This window comes from Schistocerca serialis, chromosome 7, assembly GCF_023864345.2.
Source record: "Schistocerca serialis cubense isolate TAMUIC-IGC-003099 chromosome 7, iqSchSeri2.2, whole genome shotgun sequence".
NCBI lineage: Eukaryota > Metazoa > Arthropoda > Insecta > Orthoptera > Acrididae > Schistocerca > Schistocerca serialis.
Window position 1 is genome coordinate 489,370,311 of NC_064644.1, and position 23,887 is coordinate 489,394,197.

At 40.7% G+C, this 23,887-nt stretch overlaps 1 protein-coding gene across 1 annotated transcript in view; it reads left to right on the forward strand.

The window, feature by feature from the left end:
- The window catches only part of LOC126412047 (tetratricopeptide repeat protein 5-like), a 140,949-nt gene that overhangs the window by 71,483 nt on the left and 45,579 nt on the right, over positions 1-23,887 (forward strand). The window contains exons 4-5 of the mRNA XM_050081426.1: positions 13,550-13,792; positions 19,885-19,938. Of these exons, the coding sequence (XP_049937383.1) occupies positions 13,550-13,792; positions 19,885-19,938 (297 nt within the window). The remainder of the gene's footprint in view (positions 1-13,549; positions 13,793-19,884; positions 19,939-23,887) is intronic.

The following is a 23,887-nucleotide window of genomic DNA, read 5'->3' on the forward strand; positions in this document are numbered from 1 at the left end:
CACTATCCAAAAAATGCTGTAGCGGTCGAAACAGTGGCTCGTCTTCACGAGGAAACTGTGCTTCTGCATTGATTGACTCACAAGGTAGAAATACAGCAGCTTTTGCCTAACCGTTCACAATCTACACATAGTTAGCACACTCTAACAGAGATGGTTGCACAAGTTAGAAGTGGGAACACGGATTACCACTGAACTTACAGTGAAAACAAATAAATGGGAACTATAGTTCCCACTGGTCACTAAAGGGTTAAAGTGCCTGTTGTTTCAGTAGATTGTGATCTTCATTAACTGCAGTGATGAAACCAGTGCAGCATGCAACTCAGTGCTCTTTCTGCGCATCTGCCAGTGAATGTGGAGTAAACTGGGACCAGATCTTTCTCATGTGCAACTCTTTGTCTAAGATCAACCTGGCCAGCTTCTTATTCATACCAAGTTTCACTGCGAATTTTCGGATGGTAAATCATGTATCACTGTATCACTGATGACAATGTTGTTGGTTTTTTTCACATTTTCATCCCAAAGCATATACGGGATGTCTGATGGGTAGTACATTTTCTAAAGATTATTTTCCATTATTAAGTGGTGGAAAGCAGCAGAACACTTGACTATGGCCAAGACAGTTGTCCCTGTGAACACACTGCGTATCTTTGTAAACTTCTGATGATGTTTTTTCACATTTATAGCAAAATTTTGTCCCTTCTTTTTGATCCAAGATGCTACATTTCATTGCCACTGCTTGCACAGTGTTACTTTCATGATGGCTGTGCATGCACTGGCCAAGTCATCATCATGACAGAAGTGTCTGTATGTTCAGCACAATCTAGTGTGTGAAATGGTAACAACATTTGATGATGTTCCTGAAAGTGTACCTGGGAAAAAAATTAATCTTGTTACTTATTTGCAACACTGTGTATTTTTTAAGGTGCTGCTTGACTTCTGATGAGTCTTGGCCTATTCAACCATCTCCTTCCACTTATCCCAGTCCCTTACCAGCATTTTCCAGTTCCTGTACTTTTGAAGGTCTTCTATGACTCTGACCTCCCACATAGTTTTCAGTCAACCACATTCTCTCTGTCCACCTGGCTGTCCCTGTATTATATTTATTGGTATTTTTGTATTCAACCATGCCATGTGCCAGTCCATCTGAGCCTAGATGACTTCACAATTTTTGTAACAGGCTTGTCTTTGCAGGTGGCATATAACTCATGGTTGTATCTACTCGTCCATCTTTTCATATCACAAATTGTACCAATGAGTCTCCTGAGTATCCTTCTCTTGAATGCATCCAGTGATTCAGAATTCTTTGCTGTCAGAGCCCAGGTTTCAGAGGCATATTTTATTCCCTCAGTTTACACCATATCTGGTGAACATTCCCCTATCCGCCACCTGGGGAGGTGACCGATGGGACACTAGCAAATTCCAAATGGGTCTGAACTGTATACAAAGTAAAATAATATGAGAATTGTTTCCTTTTGTACGAATGTGTTAAAAGCATTGCATTCCTAATGTCACATTTTTCGAATAATATCGATCACTTCTGCTGAAATTTGGTGATGCTGACACATGTTACAACAGCTTACTTGCAGTGGGAAATTTTGCAACTTGTCATTTTCATTTTTTAGTTCTGTCACCAAATTGCATTTTTTCTTTTTCTTTAAAAGCTAGCAGAAATAAAATTTTGCATTGCAAAAAATTGAGTAACTCTGATTTTCAGGTATGTTGTATGTTTATGCCTCTCTTGAAAAATCCAAGTTTTAGACCTTTTCCCCCTTGTGTGCTGCCCATGATCTTGAAAAAAGCACTAAGAAATCACACTTTTTTCAGTTTTTCCTCAGTAACTCGCTTCCAGCGCATTTTAGGTAAAAATACCCCATTATCAGTTTTAAAGAGTGTTAAATTTGCTGCACATCTCATATGTAACATGTTGGCAATTTTGGAACATCTGCAAAAAGTCTAGAAATTGCAAAAAGTTTGATATATCAGTCATTTCACCATAATACTTTTTTTAGTGCAGTTTTGTGCACAGTGTATAACAACAAATGTTGAAGAGGATTCAATAATTTCCTTCAGTATTCATACAAAATATTTGCAATTACTCCCTATACATGCCGAAAAATGTTGGATTAATAATTTTAGTAAAAGGGGACTCAAAATCAGCCGAAAATTGCATTCTTGAATGTAATATCATCTTTAAGCCTTTATGTGTTCAATATATTAGTGTATTTCATGCCGTTTATGTAATTTCTGTGGAATACGTATTTTTGAAAAAGAAAAACAAAAATTTTCAGCACTTGTACATGTATTTGTATTTCAACAAAATACAATTTAAAAATAGATCTTAAATTTTACTTTAATGATATATACAAAATTGCCAGCAGAAGTTAGAAAGTCATAAATTTTTGTTTTGGTTCAGATTCTTTACATTGACCAATAAGCAGCGTATCATCTAACTCATCTTTTTCCATGTTGAATTTGTCCTCTGGTGTATCACTGCATAATTTGAATCCATAGTTAAACAGTGGAAATTCCAGATAGGAATATCAGCATTGTAGGGAAGGATAGATTGATACTTACCGTAAAGAAGACTTGTCAAGTTGCAGACAGGCACAATTAAACGGCACTCACATATAGCTTTCAGCCAGAGCCTTTGTCAGTAAAGAGAGACACACACACACACACACACACACACACACACACACAATATTCACAGGAAGATGAAGGGGAGGGGATAGGGATAGTAACTTGCGGGTGGGAAGAGAGACAAATACTGTCTGGTGGAGTATGCAGGGACTAGACTGCCAACAAGTGTAGCATCAGGAGGTTGTGGGACAGGGAGGTGGGGATAAAAGGAACAAAAAAATAAAGGAGCGGGAAAGACGGGCGGATGCGTTAGCAGAGGCCTATAAATAGACAGGGTGAGAGATGAAAATGGGGAGGAGATGATGGACAGAGGGGGTGGAAACTATTGGGTGAAGGGTGTGGGGACAGTATTTTACTGTAATTTGAGGCCAGGATCATTACAGGAGCAGAGAATGTGTTGTAAGGATAACTTTCATCTGTGCAGTTCAGAAAAGCTGATGGTGGAGGGAAGGATCCAGATTGCCTGGATAGTGAAGCAGTCATTGGAATAAAGTGTGTTGTGTTCAGTTGCATGTTGTGCCACATGGTGGTCTACCTTGCTTGCGGCCATAGTTTGGTGGTAACTGTTCATCCTGGTGGACAGCTGCTAGGTAGTCATACCAATATGAAAAGCTGTGCAATGATTGCAGCAGAGCTATTAAATGACGTGGCTGCTTTCACAGGTGGCCCTGTCCCTTATGGGCTAGGATAAACCTGTGACAGGGCTGGAATAGGAATTGTTGGGTTGGTGGATTGGGCAGGTTTTGCATCTGGATCTTCCACAGGGATATGATCCTTGCGACAAGAGGTTGGGATTGGGAGTGGCATAGGGTTCCTCTAGGATGCTTTGGAGGTTGGTTGGGCGACAGATCACCACTTAAGGAAGGTTGGGAAGCATCTCAGGTAGGATGTCCCTCATTTCAGGGCATGATGATAGGTAATCAGAGCCCTGGCAAAGTATGTTCCAGTCCAGGGTAGTACTGGGTGATGAAGGAGACACTTCTTTTTGGGTGACAAAGGGGGCACAACTTTGTGGCTGGTTTTTAGGGGTGGTGGGAGGATTGGGGTTGTGAGGAGAAATGGCTGGGGAGATCTGTTTGTGGACTAGTTCTGGGGGATAATGCCTGTATGTGAACGCCTTGGCAAGACACCCAGCATACTTAGCAAGGGAGTTTTTGTCACTGCAGATACACCATCCCCAGGTAGCCAGGCTGTATGGGAGGGACTTTTTGGTGTGAAAGGGATGACAGCTGTCAAAATGCAGGTACTGTTGGTCATTGGTTGGTTTAATTTGGACAGAGATGCAGGTAGAGTCATCGGAAAGTAGGAGGTCAACTTCTAGGAATGTGGCACGCTGGGTCAAGGAGGACCACGTGAAATGGATGGGAGAGAAGATGTTGAGGTTGGCAAGGAATGAAGATAGGCTGTCTTGGCCCTGGGTCCAGGTCATGAAGATATCACCAATGAACCTTAACCAGACTAGGGGTTTGATGTTTAGAGAGGCTAGGAAATTATCCTCTAGATGGCCCATAAAAAGGTTGGCGTAGGACGGTGCCATGCGAGTGTCCATGGCTGTGCCGCGGATTTGTTTATATCCTTCCCTTCAAATGAGTAGTAGTTGTGGGTTAGGATAAAGTCAGTAAGGTGTGTGAGGAATGAGATAGTGGATTTGGAGTCTAAAGGACATTGGGAAAGATAGTGTTCAATTGCGGTAAGACCATGGGCATGAGTGATGTTGGTGTATAGGGAGGTGGCGTCAACAGTAACGAGCAGGAATCCAGAAGGTAAAGGAGTGGGGATGGTGGAGAGTCAGTGAAGGGAGTGGTTGGTGTCTTTGACGAGAGAGGCTAGATTATTAGCAATTGGTTGGAGGTGTTGGTCAATGAGTGCTGAAATTTTTTCAGTGGAGACACCCAACTTCCACAACATCCTAGTGTATCCCTATGCCATCCTGACCTCAACCTCTTGCCATGAGAATCATATCCCTGTGGAAGATCCAGGTGCAAAACCTAACCGATCCACCCACCCAGCACTTCCTATTCCAGTCCTGTGACAGGTTTATTCTACACCATCAGGGGCTGGGCCATCTGTTAAACCAGCCATGGCATTTACCATCTCTGCTGCAACCATTGTACAGCTTTTTACATTGGTATGACTAGTGATCAGCTGTCCACCTGGATGAATGGCCGCTTGCAAATTGTGGCCAAGAGCCCGGTAGACCACCCTGTGGAACAACATGCAGCTGAAGATAAAGACTTGATTTCAATAGCTGCTTCACCACACGAGCCATCTGGATCCTTCCCTCCACCACCAGCTTTTCTGAACTGCACGGGTGGGAGTTATCCTTACAGCACATTCTCTGCTCCCATAATGATCCTGGCCTCAGCCTACAGTCACATACTGTCTCCACACCCTCCACCCAACAGTTTCCACCCCCTCTATCCTATCACCTCCTCTGCATTCTTGTCTCCCACCCTGTTTATCTGCAGGCCTCTGCCAAGCATCTGCCCATCTTTCCCTGCTCTTCTCCTATTTTGTTCCTCCCCCCCCCCCTCCCCCCCCCCTCCCCCCCCCCGCCCCCCGCCCCACAACCTTCTGATGGTGCACCTGTTGGCAGTCTAGTCCCTGCACAATCTGCTAGACAGCGTTAATCTCTCTCCCCGCCCATACACTACTATGCCCATCCCTTCCCCTTCCCCCTCCCCTTCCACTTCCCCTTCCCCTTCCCCTACCGCAACCCCTGCAGAATGCTGCTAGCATCCCATGCGATGTTGCCTTCTGGTCCAAGATGCTGGTGCTGGCCACTGTGTGTGTGTGGGGGGGGGGGGGGGGGGGGGGGGTTACGTGTGTGGTTACTGACAAAGGCTGTGGCTGAAAACTATATGTGAGTGTCTTTTAATCATGCCTGTCTGCACCTTGACGTGTTTTCTTTACAGTAATCTGCCTTTTCCTACACTGTTGAATCTACAATTAATACATACAATGGAGCTTCCAAGTCTACTTTTCTGCAGCTACATTTGTTGCCACAAGTGTTTTTGCGTTGGCATGAAATCGTGTTTAGCAATGCCTATAGAGCTGCCTCTTGATTCATTGGCATTGGAGTTAGACCCCGAATATCCTTGTTCCAGCCCAACTTTGTTCTATATGCGTGATATAGAACTGCAGCCCTTGTTGGAGGTAGGCAAGCCAGGTCGAATTTGGTGTTTTTAGCAGCTTAAGAAAAGTTAAGATATTGCAACTCAACTATAGAAATGTTTGAAACACCTCCACAAAAGTGGCAAAATGAAATTTTCAGTTGCTTCCATGATCTTCTCTTTTTCTGCAGTTGGATCTTTGAAAATAGTAACATTTTTACTGTGAAAAGTGTTGCTCTCAAGTGTGGTGCAAAATTTAGTTTTCCCTTGTCCAAACAGAGTGGAGGTGTTATCACAACTATTTATCGCGTGAAGAAATAGAATGTTTTCCACTGTATCCTTTTACCTGAAAGGTGTTGTGGAATACAGCACCTCTCCTATGTTATCTTTACAGACTTGCATAAGAAAATATAGTCTGGCACTTAAGCTGTCATCAAAACCAAAATTCGGTGTCTTCTCCAATAACAGAATCGTGTTTAGAAGATGACAACACAGTGGTTTTCATAATTAATACATTTTCATCTTCTTTTGCCTGCTTGGTGACCATTTGTACTTATCAAAATTCTCTTTGAAGCCATGAGATGAAGCAGGTCTCATTTTTTTTCTTGTTTGATAACAATTTATCCTCTAGCATCTGCAGAAACACAGTACCATCAAAGAGAAAAACATTCACTATGATTCCAGTGAACTCTGTGTGGGAGGTGGCCACCATCTACTACATCAGATTTGCTCTTTCCCATTTCTGTGTCAGTTGGTAAGGGCATGAAGGTAGAGTAACTGTGGACTTCGCCCTTTTGTCAGTATAGTCCTCAGAAAAAACTTACAATGCAAATGGAGCATTTTGTACTCAAAGCTTTTTTTCAGGCCGTCATCACACTGTTTAGAGATTATCATCTTGTGGGGAGGCATGAGAGGATTCAGAGATACTTTTCCTTTCTTCATATGTGTATGGTTAGTGCAGTAGCCACCAGAAAGATCGCGGGAGGCGCACATCGGCACGGTGCATCACGGACAGTAGTTGCCGCAAGTAAAGTCCCGTCCACCAGAGGGCACGCGAGAATTCGGCCGCGCTCTCTGCCAGCAGAACAACAACAACTCAGGCAGCACGGGCCGTGCCCAGTCAGTTTTACATCGGGCATGCCTAGCAGACAGTTCCCGGTCTACACTATGTGAAGTGCGACGGACAACGTGAATCGTGTTAATACAGTTAGCAACTATTCTCAGAGACACCACTGCATCTTTACATTGGAAACACGTTTTCAAAACCGATGTAGAACAGGGATTCTCAAACTTTTCCTCTGATGGAACACTTTGAGAATCCTGTTATTTTGATGGAATCCTGGTTTATTTTGAAGATTAATAAAATTTTTGAACATGGGAAATACTTGTTTTATTCAGTGATCATTTCAGTTTTAAATCATAACTACTTAAGTAAGACAAGAGTCATCATACACTTTTAAAAAATAAGAAAAAATTTCGAAGTAAATGCCATGTTATTAATATTTTTTCATAGAACACTTACTCACTTCTCCTGTAACACTAGTGTTGCGCGGAACACAGTCTGGAAAATCATGTTCTATAACCAAACTCTGAGGACAGTTGGCAGTTGATGACTTCACCTCCAGTTATTCCATTACTTATTGACATTAAGTATTTAAAAATTGGAAAAGGATTGTGACTGGAAAACCAGCGAGAGCTAGTTTATTAAAGTCACTATTATCCCTGGCAATATGTGAATGTCTGCCGGTACTGTGGATGGCCAGAAACAAGGGGAAACTACAGCAGTAATTTTTCCCGAGTGCATGCAGCTTTACTGTATGGTTAAAAGATGATGGTGTCCTCTTGGGTAAAATATTCTGGAGGTAAATTATTCCCCCATTCGTATCTTGAGTGGGGACTACTCAGGAGGACATCATTATCAGGAGAAACAAGACTGGCATTCTACGGATTGGAGCATGGAATCTCAAATCCCTTAATTTGGCAGGTAGGTTAGAAAATTTAAAAATGGAAATGGATATGTTAAAGTTAGATATAGTGGGAATTAGTGAAGTTTGGTGACAGGAGGAACAGGACTTCTGATAATAAATACAAAATCAAATAGGGTTAATGCAGGAGTAGGTTTAATAATGCATAAAAAAGTAGGAACATGGATAAGCTACTATGAACAGCATAGTGAACGCATTATTGTAGCCAAGATAGACACAAAGCCCACACCTACCATAGTAGTACAAGTTTATATGCCAACTAGCTCCACTGACGAAGAAGAGATTGAAAAAATATATGATGAGATAAAAGAAATTATTCAGATAGTTAAGGGAGATGAAGATTTGATAGTCATGAGGAACTGGATTTCGATAGTAGGTAAAGGTAGAGAAAGAGAAGTAGTAGGTGAATATGGACTGGGGGTGAGGAACGAAAGAGGAAACCAGCTGATATAATTTTTGCACAGAGCATAACTTAATGGTTGTTAATACTTGGTTTAAGAATCATGAAATAAGGTTATATACGTGGAAGGGACCTGGAGGCACTGGAAGGTTTCAGATTGATTATATAATGGTAAGAAAGAGGTTTAGAAATCAGGTTTTAAATTGTAAGACATTTTCAGGGGCAGATGTGGACTCTGACCATAATTTATTGGTAATGAACTGTAGATTAAAATTGAAGAAACTGCAAAAAGATAGGAATTTAAAGAGATGGGACATGGACAAACAGAAAGAACCAGAGGTTGTAGAGAGTTTCAGGGGGAGCATTAGGGAATGATTGACAAGAACAGGGGAAAGGAATACAGTAGAAGGAGAATGGATACACTATGTGATCAAAAGTATCTGGACACCCCCAAGAACATATGTTTTTCATATGAGGTGCATTGTGCTGCCACCTACTGCCAGGTACTCCATATCAGTGACCTCAGTAGTCATTAGACATTGTGATAGAGCAGAATGGGGAGCTCCGTGGAACACACGGACTTCGAACATGGTCATGTGACTGTGCCACACTTCTAAACATCCATAGGTCCACTGTTTCCAATGTGAAAGTGAAGTGGAAAGGTGAAGGGACACGTACATCAGAAAAGCGTACAGGCCGACCTCATCTGCTGACTGACAGGCGAGATTGCCGACAATTGAAGAGGGTCGTAATGTGTAGTAGGCAGACATCTATCCAGACCATCACACAGGAATTCCAAACTGTATCAGGTTCCACTGCAAGTACTATGACAGTTTGGCGGGAGGTGAGAAAACTTGGATTTCATGGTCGAGTGGCTGCTCATAAGCCACACATCACACTGGTAAATGCCAAATGACGCCTCGCTTGGTGTAAGGAGCATAGACATTGGGCGATTGAACAGTGGAAAATCGTTGTGTGGAGTGACATATCACGGTACACAATGTGGCAATGTGATGGCAGGGTGTGGGTATGGTGAATGTCCAGTGAACTTCATCTGCCAGTGTGTGTAGTGCCAACAGTAATATTCGGAGGCGGTGGTGTTATGGTGTGGTAGTGTTTTTCTTGGGGGGGGGGGGGGGGGGGGTCCTTGCACCCCTTGTTGTTTTGCGTGGCGCTATCAGCACAGCCCTACATTGATGTTTTAAGCACCTACTTGCTTCCCACTGTTGAAGATCAGTTCGGGGATGGCAATTCCATCTTTCCACACGATCGAGCACCTGTTCATAATGCACGGCCTGTGGTGGAGTGGTTACACAACTACATTCCTGTAATGGACAGTCCTGCACAGAGTCCTGGCCTATATCCTACAGAACACCTTTGGGATGTTTTGGAACGCCGACTTCATGTCAGGCCTCATCGACCGACATCAGCACCTCTCCTCGGTGTAGCGCTCCATGAAGAATGGGCTGCCATTCCTCAAGAAACCTTCCAGCACCTGATAGAACGTATGACTGTGAGAGTCAAAGCTGTCATCAAGGCTAAGGGTGCACCAACACCATATTGAATTCAAGCATTATCGACGGAGGGCACCACGAACTTGTAAGTCATTTTTCATCCAGATGTCCGGATACTTTTGATCACATAGTGTGGCTTTGAGAGACGAAGTAGTGAAGGCAGCAGAGGATTAAGTAGGTAAAAAGAAGAGGACTACTAGAAATCCTTGACTAACACAAGAGATGTTAAACTTACTTGATGAAAGGAGAAAGTATGAAAATGCTGTAAATAAAGCAGGCAAAAAGGGATACAAACATCTAAAAAATGAGATCAACAGGAGATGCAAAATAGCTAAGCGGGAATGGCTAGAGGACAAATGTAAGGATGTGGAAGCATATATCTCTAGGGGTAAGATAGATGTTGCCTATGGGAAAATTAAAGAGACCTTTGGAGAAGAGAGAATCACCTGTATGTATATAGGGATATGTATATAGGGGTAAGATAGATGCTGCCTATGGGAAAATTAAAGAGACCTTTGGAGAAGAGAGAATCACCTGTATGTATATTAAAAGCTCAGATGGAAAAGGGAAATCAGAAAGGCAGAAGGAGTATATATAGGGTCTGTACAAGGGTGATGTACTTGAGGGCAATATTATGGAAATGGAAGAGGATGTAGATGAAGATGAGATGGGAGATATGATACTGCGGGAAGAATTTGACAGGGCTCTAACAGGCTCTAACGGGTGTGAAAATTACCGAACCATCAGTTTAACAAGTCTCAGTTGCAAAATACTAACACAAATTCTTTACAGATGAATGGAAAGACTGTTAGAAGCCAACTTCGGGAAAGATCAGTCAGGATTCTGTAGAAATGTAGGAGCATGTGAGGCAATACTGACCGTACGACTTATCTTAGAAAATAGATTAAGGAAAGGCAAACCTACATTTCTAGCATTTGTAGACTTAGAGAAAGCTTTTTACAATGTTGACTGGAATACTCTCTTTCAAATTCTGAAGGTGGCAGGGTAAAATACAGGGAGCGAAAGGCTATTTACAATTTGTACAGAAACCAGATGGCAGTTATAAGAGTCAAGGGGCATGAAAGGGAAGCAGTGGTTGGGAAGGGAGTGAGGCAGGTTTGTAGCCTATCCCTGGTGTTATTCAATCTGTATATTGAGCAAGCAGTAAAGGAAACAAAAGAAAAATTTGGAGTAGGAATTAAAATCCATGGTGTAGAAATAAAAACTTTGATGTTCGCCGATGACATTGTAATTCTGTCAGAGACAGCAAAGTACTTGGAAGAGCAGTTGAACGGAATGGACAGTGTCTTGAAAGGAGGATATAAGATGAACATCAACAAATGCAAAACAAGGATAATGGAATGTAGTCGAATTAAATCGGGTGATGCTAAGGGAATTAGATTAGGAAATGAGACACTTAAAATAGTAAAGGAGTTTTGCTATTTGGGGAGCAAAATAACTGATGATGGTCGAAGTAGAGAGGATATAAAATGTAGACTGGCAATGGCAAGGAAAGCGTTTCTGAAGAAGAGAAATTTGTTAACATCAAGTATAGATTTAAGTGTCAGGAAGTATTTTCAGAAAGAATTTGTATGGAGTGTAGCTATGTATCAAAGTGAAGCATGGACAATAAACAGTGTAGACAAGAAGAGAATAGAAGCTTTTGAAATGTGGTGCTACAAAGAATGCTGAAGATTAGATGGGTAAATCACATAACTAATGAGGAGGTACTGAGTGGAATTGGGGAGAAGAGGAACTCGTGGCAAAACTTGACTGGAAGAAGGGATCAGTTGGTAGGACATGTTCTGAGGCATCAAGGGATCCCAATTTAGTACTGGAGGGAAGCATGGAGGTTAAAAATTGTAGACAGAGATCAAGAGATACAGTAAGCAGATTCAGAGGGATGTAGTGTGCAGTACTTAATGGGAGGTGAAGAGGCTTGCACAGGATAGAGTAGCATGGAGAGTTGCATCAAACCAGTCTTTGGACTGAAGACCACAACAACAACACTGATTATTATGTGCTGTGCACAAAACTTTACTAAAAGAGGTATTATGGCAAAAACACTGACATATCTAACTTTTTGCAATTTCTTGCCATTTTTACAAACTTTCGCAGCCTCGTATCTCAGTAGCTGTTCAGAATTTTCCAACATGTTTTGTACGAAACTTGATGCAAACTTAACCCTGTTTAAAATTTATAATGGCATATTTTTGCCTAAAATGCACCTGAAGTGGTTTAGTGAGGAAAAACTGAAAAAAGTCCCATTTCTTAGCACTTTTTTCCAGATGGTGGATAATGCACGAGGAAGAGAGCATTTAAAAAATGGATTTTTCATGAAAGGGATAATACATACAACATAACCTGAAAATCTAAATTACTCCGCCTTTTGCAACCTAAATGTTTTTTCAAAGCTATCTCTGCTGTGCTGTTACTGGCTATGCAAAAATAGTTGAGTGTAATATTCTCATGCTCTGTAGGGAGGTACACCTTTCTCCACTTTACAGCAATTGACCTGCTCGATTTGCTTGTATTTGTCACAGGCACATTACGAGACAAATATTTGTGGTGTTGTAACACCACAAAGTCTGTGGGATTTACTAAAACCCAGTAACCCCTCCCCAATAGCTCTGTGTGCCCACAGTGAAGTTCTTAGACAAACAGTATGAAGTTAAATCCCTTAAGTTGTTTGTTATATTATCCAGTCCCACAAATGTACACTGACAGTGAAGATGTACAGTGTTGTCAGTGCATCATTAGGCATGACTTGTCAAATGCAAGTACACTAATATGAACAGCACTGGCACAGACTGAAAATCTGGTGTGGCCTAGGCTCGGCAGTAAGCGTAGAAACCTCTGATCATGGATCCATACTTACTGTGCTTTGCCTCCTCATGGTTTCCCATAGTCACTAGCCAGCAATTTTATTGTGGGTATTGCTGACTGATGTCTTAACTGTGCTCATCATCAGAGGCTCTGCTGTGTAGGGCTGGCAGTTACTGCCGCTAGACATGACTGCTCGCTGACTGATTGTTCATCACTCACTGATGAAAGACTATTTATAGAATAAAATTTGTTTTGCTTGTATGTAAAGTTTGGTATGAACTGACACCATCTGAAAACAACTAAGAAACTGAATATGCTTCTGAGTTCAGGATCGCCCCCCCCCCCCTCTCTTTCTTTCTTTCTTTCTCTCTCTATCTTTCTCCCTATCTCCCCTCCTCCCTACCCTTCTCCATCTCCCCTTCCCCTCTCCGGTACAGAAGTTGGATGTTAATTTGATGGTCATTTCCAAATTAAGTGTTGTTTCTACTGTAGTTTTGTGTTGATGATCGGCTATACTATTCTGATGAATACTGTCATTCTTATCTTCAGATTCACTGAGTGAAGTGTTGAAAACAGACCCAAAACAATTTTTTTCTTGTTGAAACACAATAAATTTATCTGTAACGGACCAAAAATTATCATTCCTGAAAGCCCTTTCCAGCTTTCTTCAGGTAGACACCTTGTAACAGTGCTGTTTACAAAGTCTCACATCAAACAACTGAGCTTTATGTTTTCATGTCTGGCAGAACTGTAATGTCCAGTTGTCATGTTACTTTTTCCACCTTGTCTAATTAAAGAATGTGTAAGGGTAGATTGGTACACCAAATTGTGTGCAAAATATTAAATGGTGAAACAATCATTAGCAGACAGACATGATGAATTTTACACTTAATGTCTTTGGGTATGAACAATGTTAGCACTAAATACGAGACATTCCATAATATGTAAGTCAGTTATAATTTCTTTTGTGTGTATACTGTTTATCGCAACATGTCTAATCTTTGTGTTAAGATATCATTTACCTGTAATAGAAAATCTGTGCATTCATAGTATGAATTATCTTTGTTTCAGAAAAAGAATAAAATATCCCTTAGAAATTTGTCCATGGTTTTGCGTCAGGAGCCTTCCAAGACACCCCAGGAGAGAATTAAGAATATTGAGGAGGGTCTAAACAAAGCAAGAGAAGCTGTACAGCTGGATCCGAATGATGGACAGTCTTGGGCAATTCTTGGAAATTCTTATCTTTCATCGTATTTCACTATTTCACAGAATCCAAAAATTTTAAAGCAATGCATGTCAGCATACTTTCAAGCAGTAAGTTTCAACAATTGTATCATTCCTGTCAGAAATGGAGTTATTTATCTTATGAATTTTAATTTTTAATGTGAAATCTGGAACACTCTGGTTACCATCAGTTACGAAAAATCTGAAACGCCTTGGAAAACCACAGAGGAAATGGTAGAACTCAAGTATTTTGTTATCCCAATAGCACTCCACAAAACTGTCATATAAAAACAATTGGTTGCGCTATAAGTTTGTGTTGTTCCCATGTAATAGACAACAACATATTCGGGAACAAGACTGCAGATGCTTGTGGTGTTGCTGGTGTGTGTGTGTGTGTGTGTGTGTGTGTGTGTGTGTGTGTGTGTGTGTGTGTGTGTCCGGGAGAGAGAGAGAGAGAGAGGGGGGGGGGGGGGGGGGAGATTGATGCTGTTTTGTAGGACCATTACCTCATCATAACTGTGTAGTCTGCACTTGCTATAATTACTAGAAGAGTGATGTCATCGAGAATTGAGAACCAAATTCTTCATAAAGAGACTATATATGTGTGGTGACCAACAGTATGTGTATCATCAGGACATGTTACAGGAAGGAATGTTTATAATGGGCATTCCTGCATAAACACTGAATACATCGAACTGCAGATTCATGTATGAATGTTCTCTTTGTAGATAAGTGTTTACTTCATGGATAAATGTTGTTTTAGCCTCCAAATGACAACAGGCAATCTGATCAGGCAAAAAGCTGAAAATGTTTATCAAGCAATATTCAAAAATTGGTTTTAGAAATCTTTTAGGTGTTATCTTCCTTTTTTTAACTGAATATTCTGACTATCACTATGGAAAAGTGCACAAATTTTGCAGAATTGCCAAGAATAACAATAAATGTGAAGAATGGCAGTGATTGTTTCATGTGGAATGTTGTGATACAACCTACATGTCAGTCACTCCTAGAAATGGAATCATTGTCACTACAGCTGCACATACTGCAAATACACCTGTTTATCTTGAAACTTTGATTGGTGATAGACTGTTGGATTTTTGCCAATGGAATGGTTTGTTGGTCAGGAACTCCTGTTTTCTTAGCTACAAGATTATTTGCTTCATTAATGACTTGAGTAGAAAGTTGGTAATTGACTATATCCTCTACAGTAGTGAAATGAATAGGAAAGTTGCAGATATTGTCATAATACCATCAGATGCCTTAAGCAGCGACTGTCGACTGCTAGTAATGTACCTAGAGAAGCTAAGGATAAGAAAGGAACTTGGCTTAGAGTACCTCATAATAGTGAAGGAAACGGTGGAAAAGGAATGGGACAGATTTAAGAGGACATCAGTGTGTGTGTTGGAAGCAGTGTGTGGGAGGACAAGCTACAAAAAAAGATGGAAGAAAAGACTATGATGGAATGAAGAAAGGAAAGATACAGATGCAGTATCATATCACTCATCTCATCTTCATCTATGTCCTCTTCCATTTCTATAATATTGCCCTCAAGTACATTGCTCTTGTATAGACCCTATATATACTCCTTCCACTTTTCTGATTTCCCTTCTTTGCTTAGGACTGGTTTACCATCTGAGCTCTTGATATTCATACAGGTGCTTCTCTTTTCTTCAAAAGTTTCTTTAATTTTTCTGATATAAATAATGGATAATCATCCCAGTTTAGTTCCTTGTCAAATTACAAACAATGCTTGAAGATGATGAATATGTTCAAGAAGAGGATTTTGAATCCTGAGTTCATGAATCATGAGTCTAAATCAATTGAATATGATGGAGTAAGTCCATTGGTATGCAGTTAATAACAGAAACTACTAGGCACAAATTCACAGTACATGTTCCTCAGTAGAATACCGGGAGGTCAATGTCAGAGAGGTGAAGGCTTACTTGGTGAGAGCTTGCTGCTCATTGTGGCTGCTGCAGTCTATCACCCAGGTCAGGCTGCAGCCAGAAAGACGAGGTGTAGATCCAGAAATAGTTCTGGGATGGAGCTGCTTGCAGTAGCTCTGTGAACTGAACTGCCTGTAACAGCTGGGTGCCGTATTAAATACACCCACAAGAGTGGTGGATGTGAAGTTGTGCTCACGGATGTCACAATCCCATTGACGGTGCAGGTGCCATCTGCAGTGAAGCAGACACCACTTGTTTGCTTGAGTTCCTTGTGACAACAACCATCGTGTTTGGTTGGCCATGTGATTGACATGATATGCAGCAGACGCATCCTAGTATTCTGTCTGATAATGTTGCCTTCCAGGTTGTGGGGTGACTCTGGCAGTAGCCACCTCCATTACTGGAATTCAGCAACCCATGGATCTCAGGTGTTTGCTGGGCAGCTATTGTTGTGGAACCCACTGATCGCATGGAGGCCTTGGAAGTCCACAAGATGGGCAGCTTCAGCTTCCTCAAACAATGGTGTGGCATGTTCTGAAACGACACTTGCATGTGAAGCCTTACAAGTTGCAGTTACTGCAGCAATTGCTACCTGGTGACTGTAAAGGTGCCATTTCTTTTCACAAAGTTTATGGACCTTTCTTTTTTGCGAAGGCCACTGTGACAAGAATGTCATACCTGGATGTGCTGCAAAATTGGTTATGTGCTCAACCTTATGATGATTCCAATAATTTCATTTTTATGCATGATGGCACGGCATCTCACTTTCACTTTGAGGTGCGGTGTTATCGTAACAACACCCTTCCACAATGTTGGATTGGAGGAGGTGAACAACAAGATTTTGTCATTGCTTTTGGCCTCCTAGGTCACCAGACCTCACACTGTGTGAGTTTGTTCTGTGGGAGTACGTAAAAGACAGAGTCATTGTCCCACCTATGGCAGCTACTCTTCAAAAACTGAGAATTCAAATTGTTGAAGCTGTCGATTCAGTAAATGTGGACCTCTTGATTCGTGTGTGGAATGAAATGAGTTACCATTCCAGTGTTTCTCTAGCAATACATGGTGCTTATGTTGACAGTATGGTATAGTAACTATGCAAACGTAAAACTTTGAACCTTCCTCCATCCATTTACACGTGCAGTGTGTTTTTGTCTTTCATAGTTTGTCTGTAATAAATGACTGAAATCTGTTGATTTGATCTTTCTAACATCAGTGGTGACAGTGAGCAATGCTTCCATACATCTTTCCTTGCTTTGGCCTCCTGTACCATTTCATCAATGTGCTGTCTGCTTCATGTAAGGTGAACAGATTATCCTTTTATCTCTGTAATGGATGTCTTGCTGTCTAATAACGGTGAACATAAATTCAAGAAGAGTGGTAATGTAATATATACACCACTCACAGATTAGATCTCAATCCTATTCCAGTTGCCTATGAGGGAGTACAAGGAGTGATCTGTGATAGTGCAACTTGTTATTAAGATGGCACCAATCCTTCCAACCATTATTACCGGTAGGTGAATCCTGATGGTGCTTATGCTTATTTATTTAAGAAGGTCCTCATTTGGCATCACGGGACTGGGTGGACCCATTAACAGACCTCCCTAACTCAGAAAAAAATCTAAGGAATACCAGGAATTGAACCCAAATTCTTCTGCACCAATGGAAGTGACCCTAACTGTTCAGCTACAGAGACAGTCATCTGAGACTGGAATCCATATATATTAATGCAATGCATGGTTTTTTGTTTTACCTAAGTGTGTGCTCTCTTATTAGTCACAGTATTAAAATAGCTTCTCCAGTGCCCCTACCTCTCCAAAAATCAAACTAGTTCTCTCACAATTTGCTTTCTGTTCTCCCTTCTTTTCTTCAAAGAAGTTCTCTTGTGAGATTTTATTGCTTAACTGATAGACTAATTATATGGTAATTTTCATAACTTCCTTTGGAAGTGTAATAGTTCCATTCTTTTCAGAATCTAATGGAACTTAATCAGTTTTGTAACTTTTGTTCATAGACTTGTATAGTTTTACCTCAGTTCTTTGGTCAGATGCTGGTAAGAATACATCTGGTACTTAATGAATATCTGGATGCTGGACATTTATTCCTCCAGGGTTTGTGCTAGGCATTTTTTTTGCAGAGATAAGGATTGAATATCTTGACTCGGTTTACATCTTCTTACTATAATTTCTGCTTCAGCTACTCAGTTACCTTTGGACGTATAATCACTGTGCTGTGTGCAGCTTGTGGATTTCCCTATCTCATGTATCTGTCTTATGTAATTTATCCACCATTCACTCTTCTTTTGTTTTTGCAGATTTCCAATTAATTTCATTACTGAGTGACCAGTTTTACTGTTGTTCAGTAGTTTTCTCTTTTTGTTATTATAAGTGTTGATCAAAAAATTCCCGTTCAAAGACTGTACAGTCTAGAATCAATACGCTACCCAGGCAGAATTTCTGTGAGCATTGAGGCAGGCATACCCTCTGACATAACAGGTTGATGGTACTTGTTCGGTAAAATGCTGTACGCTGCTGCATAAAGTAGTCCTCAACTGCCTAGTGCAAATCCTCGTCCAGCAGGTATCATTGACCATTTAAGGCCTTTTTTAAATGACTGAAGGTGCGATAATTACATGGGGAGAGATCAGGAATATAGAGCAGGTGCTGGAGTGTCTCCTACTGAAGTTAGCACAACTTCAGCATTGTGACATTTGTAACATGGGGACTTGCATTATCATAAAGCAGCAGCACCACTTGTCGAACCATTCCACAATGATGATTTTTGATAAATATGCTGCTCCATACACATTCTTCATTCTCTGGTGGATGTCTACCCGTGTTTGTCCTTCAGCAACCAAGAAAAGAATAACAGCACATGGCTCCCATTTGGATGCATTTGGTAATAATGTAGCCATAGTACATGTTCCTGCATTTACCACATACACATCAGAGAGACACGAATGCTGCACTAATCTCTTGCGTACGTGTCAAAGCGCTTACACCTGCATTAGAGTCACTTTACAGTGCATATTCTGCAGCTCAAATGGAGAATTTTTGATCACTCCTTATACTGTATTGATTTCAGTGTAGTCCAAGGCTGCCTCTGTTTTCCCTTTTTCGCTACTAGTACCTACTGTGTTGCATTTGCTATACTTCTTGTAGGAGTTAACAGTAACTCTTTGAAGCATCCTTATTTCTTTTATTAAATACAGTTGAAGACAGTCTAAATTTTTGGTTCCTTCAACTTTGCAAGATTCCAGTGTTTCAGTTGCTTTGTCTTGAATTTCAATTAGTGTTTTATTAGCACTAGGTTTTGAGCACTGTCATATGAGCATTCAGACTTTCTGTGTGCTATCCATAATTAGCATTACTTTTGTCTCTTAGCTCATCCTGAGTAGACCCTGCCCAAGGGTCAAAATAGGAGACCATTTTACAACATCTGGAATATTCTGTCCAGGAGGAAAGCATTTTGTCGTTTTCAGCATAGTGCTATGAGAAATAGGGGAATATGCATGGTGGTTTCCTGTTGTCTTCTTCATAACTGTACTGCAACTGTTAAGCCAATACTGGTACACTGGATTACAGTTGTTCAATTACCAGCGGAACTTCTGCCTTCCTCCAGGATGTGCACCACATCCAGCAGAGAGAGCTCCTGCATATTGGTGACCACCTTGACCCATTTGCCTCACAGACAATTGCTCTTTTCACCTTAACTCTGGTAGGAGGCCATTTCAGTGTACTGTACCAACAGCCAGCCAGTTGTGCTGAGGTGTGTAAAGGGGGAAAACAGAGAAGTTTGAATAAAAGACATGCAAGGTAAGTGGGAAGGCAACAGGTCCGGGGAGAAAGGCTCCATAAAATGAGTCCTTTTTGCCTTTTTCAGTAATTGCTCTTCAGCAGTTTAGGCTGATGTTGTCTTCATCTCAAAATTTTTGCTTATTCTTAATCTGTAATTTTTGGCTTTACATATATGGAGCTTTGGTTTAAGCAATAATATATGGGCATGAAATTTTGGGCGAACTTCCAGATGCTGGTATCTTCCTGCCACAATATTTTGGCCCAGTCTTCTTACACTGAACTTTTTTGCCAATATATATCATACAGCTGAAGACTGCATCCAAATATCAAGGCAGGAAGTTACCAACATCTGGCAGTTCACCCAAAATTTTGCAGAACGATCTGCACCCTAAAAATGTTTTAGATCTGTGAAATCACTGTTTATTACATTTCATTTGCAGGAGAAGGACATCACTGCCAGTAGCAGTCCAGAACTACACTACAACAAAGCCATTGTGAGTATTAAATGAGACATATTTTGTAGGGCTTTTACTGGAACTGTGAAAATTATCTTATTGCTAATAGCTTACAACAAACTATTGTTGTCCTTGTTGGGCCTTGTTTTATTTCTGTAAAACACTGTACAAACTTTTGCTTGATTCTCTATTTTATGCCGAAAAACTATTATATATGCACTTTTATCTTGTGAATTCTCACCCGAAAGCACATTAATCTTAAAGATGGAATGGTACAGGTTGGCCTACTTTTATGTATTTTATTGCTTGGTGGCACGTAATTTGTAAAGTAGGGGGAAAATTGTTACATTGTACAATGAGTACAGGTATGTTAACACTTTCCTGAAGACAAACAGTAGTGAATGCTTTACATTGTGTAACTGACAGTTATTAACTGAACTAATAATTGCAGATCATGACTTAGGCTCAAACTCAGAATCAAGATTATTTAAAACTGTTCTAGTTCTTCTTCTCAACCATATTTCTTAATTCTTCTGCTTCTCTTGTTGTTGTTGTTGTTGTTCTTCTTCTTCTCCTTCTTCCTCTTCCTCTTCCTTTCCCCTACCTCCTTTCCTTATATGCACATAAAATTTTGGATAGCTGCTAACAGCATCTAATGTATGACATTGTAAAGTTTGTTATTACACTTTTTGGATGTAGAGCTTTGGATTGGGGTTACTGAAATGCTTCCACAATTTACTAAACTTCCAGAATGTTGAATGTTTATTCTGTGACTGCATTGTTTGACACAGCTGTGATATTTTAACTGTTAGTCTCAATAAATAATTTCAGATTCAATGTGTAACTGCCGCTATATTGCCTTAGCATTAAAGGAGAGCACTCATCGAAAAGCAGAAGATAGGCAACACACAAAAGACAGAAAACTTGCAAGGTTTTTGGAGTTATCCTTTGATGAACTAGAGTAAGATAAAACACACACACACACACACACACACACACACACACTTGTGTCCCTACATGATGCTGGCATAGGTGTGTGTGTGTGCGTGTGTGTGTGTGTGTGTGTGTGTGTTTTAAAGAATAACTCCAAAACCTAGATTTTTTTTTCTTTTGAGCCTGGCAGCTACTCAACTCTTTTGTTTTTCATTGAGTGGTCTTTCATAATCCTAAAGTATTTACATTCTGCAGGAACTTTCTTACAGCATTTATGCCACTGTATTAATTTACACAAAGAGATTATGATAGTAATTACAATAGTATTCTATCTGCTGGGGTTTCTGAAGTCCTTGTTGTTGCCAGTTATCACAGATACATATAAGTTGTAAGTGGCTGATATTATGTTAACATTGTAGTCATCGTGATTCTTTACCTATGCTTGTGCATGTAGTAAAATGCTTTTGTATAATGAGAGGAACTAGTGCAGCTTAGAATTTTCTACAGGTTTCAACAGTTTTATGAACGAGCAAAATCTACATATGCATGTCTCCCCTCAATTGATATTCAAACTACCCACAAGTTATTTTTATTTCCTCTCACCGCTCCTTTTCTTCCATGCTCTTATTCAACCATATGGTTATTCATCCTTGTATATAATGTATGAACAAACCTGCATGACTTACTATCCCCTTTGGAAAGTCCAGGATGAAATAACGTCAGTATTGTGAAAAGGATAGATTGTTAGCTGCCATACAGAGAAGATGTTGAGCCATAGACAGGCACTGCTGTAGCAGTCTTTCCATTGTGTCTATCTGTGACTCAGTGTCTTGTCTATATGGTGAGTTGCAATCTGTCCTTTTCATAATATTGTTACTGCTCCCTTTGCCAGACATTTAGTGCACATGTCTTTTTTTTATTTCTTTTGACTGTTCTCTCTTTTCCTTTTCTGTTTTTCAGCACACTTATTGAAATATATTTCAGACATTTCTCCTTTCGGATCCTTGTTTCTTATTCATTTCATATTATTACTGTTAGATCAGGGTCTATGTAAGATTAAAAGGTAGTGCCAGTAAGCTTATCTGGAAATTCCTGACAAATTTGATTTCTTTGCACAATCTGTGGGCTGAGGATTATTATCTGTAGTATCTGAGCATACATCACATGCTGACTCATTGTCAGTATGATTTTGCACCTAATATTTTCAAATTTTATAGTTGCTGTTAGGGTTAGTAAAACCTTTTAGTGGATACTTTGGAAGACTATCAAACACTTGTACTATCTGAAACGCAGAGATTACTGAGACCAAGAATTTTTCTTCGAAGTTATTTTATTCTCAAAGATCTTGGACCTCCCACTGCCTGTATGCCTCCCCCTTTGTCTCTGTGTGCCCTTGTCCCTACTGAAGGTGTCTCCCCCTCCACTAATGCTCACGCCTGTGTGGTCTACCCTTGCCCTTGACCCTTCTCCGACCTACCCATGTCTCCTGCTGGAGGATCGAACTAATAGTTTTGAGAGTTAACAGTTTGAGTGCATTTATATATGCCTGTCGGCAGTATTAAATAATTCATCTCATGATACCAAGTACTGGCCAGCAGTTCTATCTCACTATTTTGTAATTTTGTGGAGGAACTTTTATTGTGGAAGAAATCAAAAAATTTTCATAAACTTTGCAAAAATTGCTATTTGCAGCTCATAACCTTGAATGGTTTTGCTCGATAAATGGTTGAAATCTTTGGACATACTTACGCAAGAAATTGTCAATTTTAAATTCTCGGGGTTTCAGCTATATCTAATATGATAAATCTACAGACAGATAGCACATAAATTACTGTTGTGACACTAGCAGAATTGAGTGAAGAAAATCCAGGACTGAATAATGACAATATGAAGTAAGATAAATTACTATTTGGCATGTTAGACAACTCATACAATGTGGCCACTGTCATCTCTGGACATCAAGACCTGATTGTGGTGAGTACAATCTTGAGTGGGGTGGGTAGTGGGGATAAGGAAGAGGGCGTATGGTGGGAAGGTAGAAGTGTAGTGGAGTAGAGGTGGGGGAAACTGTAGTGCTTCATGTGGGAGTGTGCAGGTGTGCTGTGGGGAGTGGGGGGAGTGAGAAGCTGAAGTGTGAGCGGGAAAGAGGATACAAGCAGGTGGGGGCAGGGAGTAGTGAAGATTGAGGCTAGTGCAGTTACGGGAATGAAGTATGTATTGCAGGGAGAGTTCCCGCATCATAATTCAGAAAAGCTGGTTTCAGTGGACAATCCGCAGGGGACAGGCAGTGAAGCAGTTGTCGAAGTCAAGCAAACGAGGGAGTGTCAAAAAGTTTGGAGACTGACTCTACCTACGAGAAAATGCTTTACCTGCGTGTCTACATTTACAAATTGTCACCTTCAGAATAGTCAGCTTGTACAGCAATGCAGTGCTCCCAGCATTTCTGCCACTGCAGAAATGTGTCCTGGAAATTCGCTTTTTGAATCATTCTACCAACGTTTGCACTGAATCTCTGCAGTTATGATGGAACAGCAACCTTTGAGCTGGATCTCTAGCTTTGGGAAGATGGTGAAGTCCATAGAAGCCAAATCTGGCAAATAGGACCAGTGTGCAAGTACAATAATTTTGAACCCTGTTTCTGGTGAAAAATTCACATGTGACGAAAATGCCGTGATGGGGTACATCATCATCATGGAGCAGCCAGTTTTTTGTGCCCCAGAGATGTGATCACTCTCGACGAATGTGGCCAGTACGTGGTATCATGAGATGAATTATTTAATACTGTCGACAGACATATATAAAAGCACTCAAACTGTTAACTCTCAAAACTATTAGTTCGATCCTCCAGCAGGAGACATGGAGGGTCGGAGAAGGGTCAAGGGCAATGGTGCCCACACAGGCAGGAGAAGATGAGTGGTGGTGTACAAACATGTACTGCACGGAGAATTGCCCGAGCATTTGACACACAGTGCGTAAAATCCTATTAAAATCCTTCTTTGCTATACATTCAAAATTACCCATGTGCACGAGTTACTTCCTGTTGACATGCCAGCAA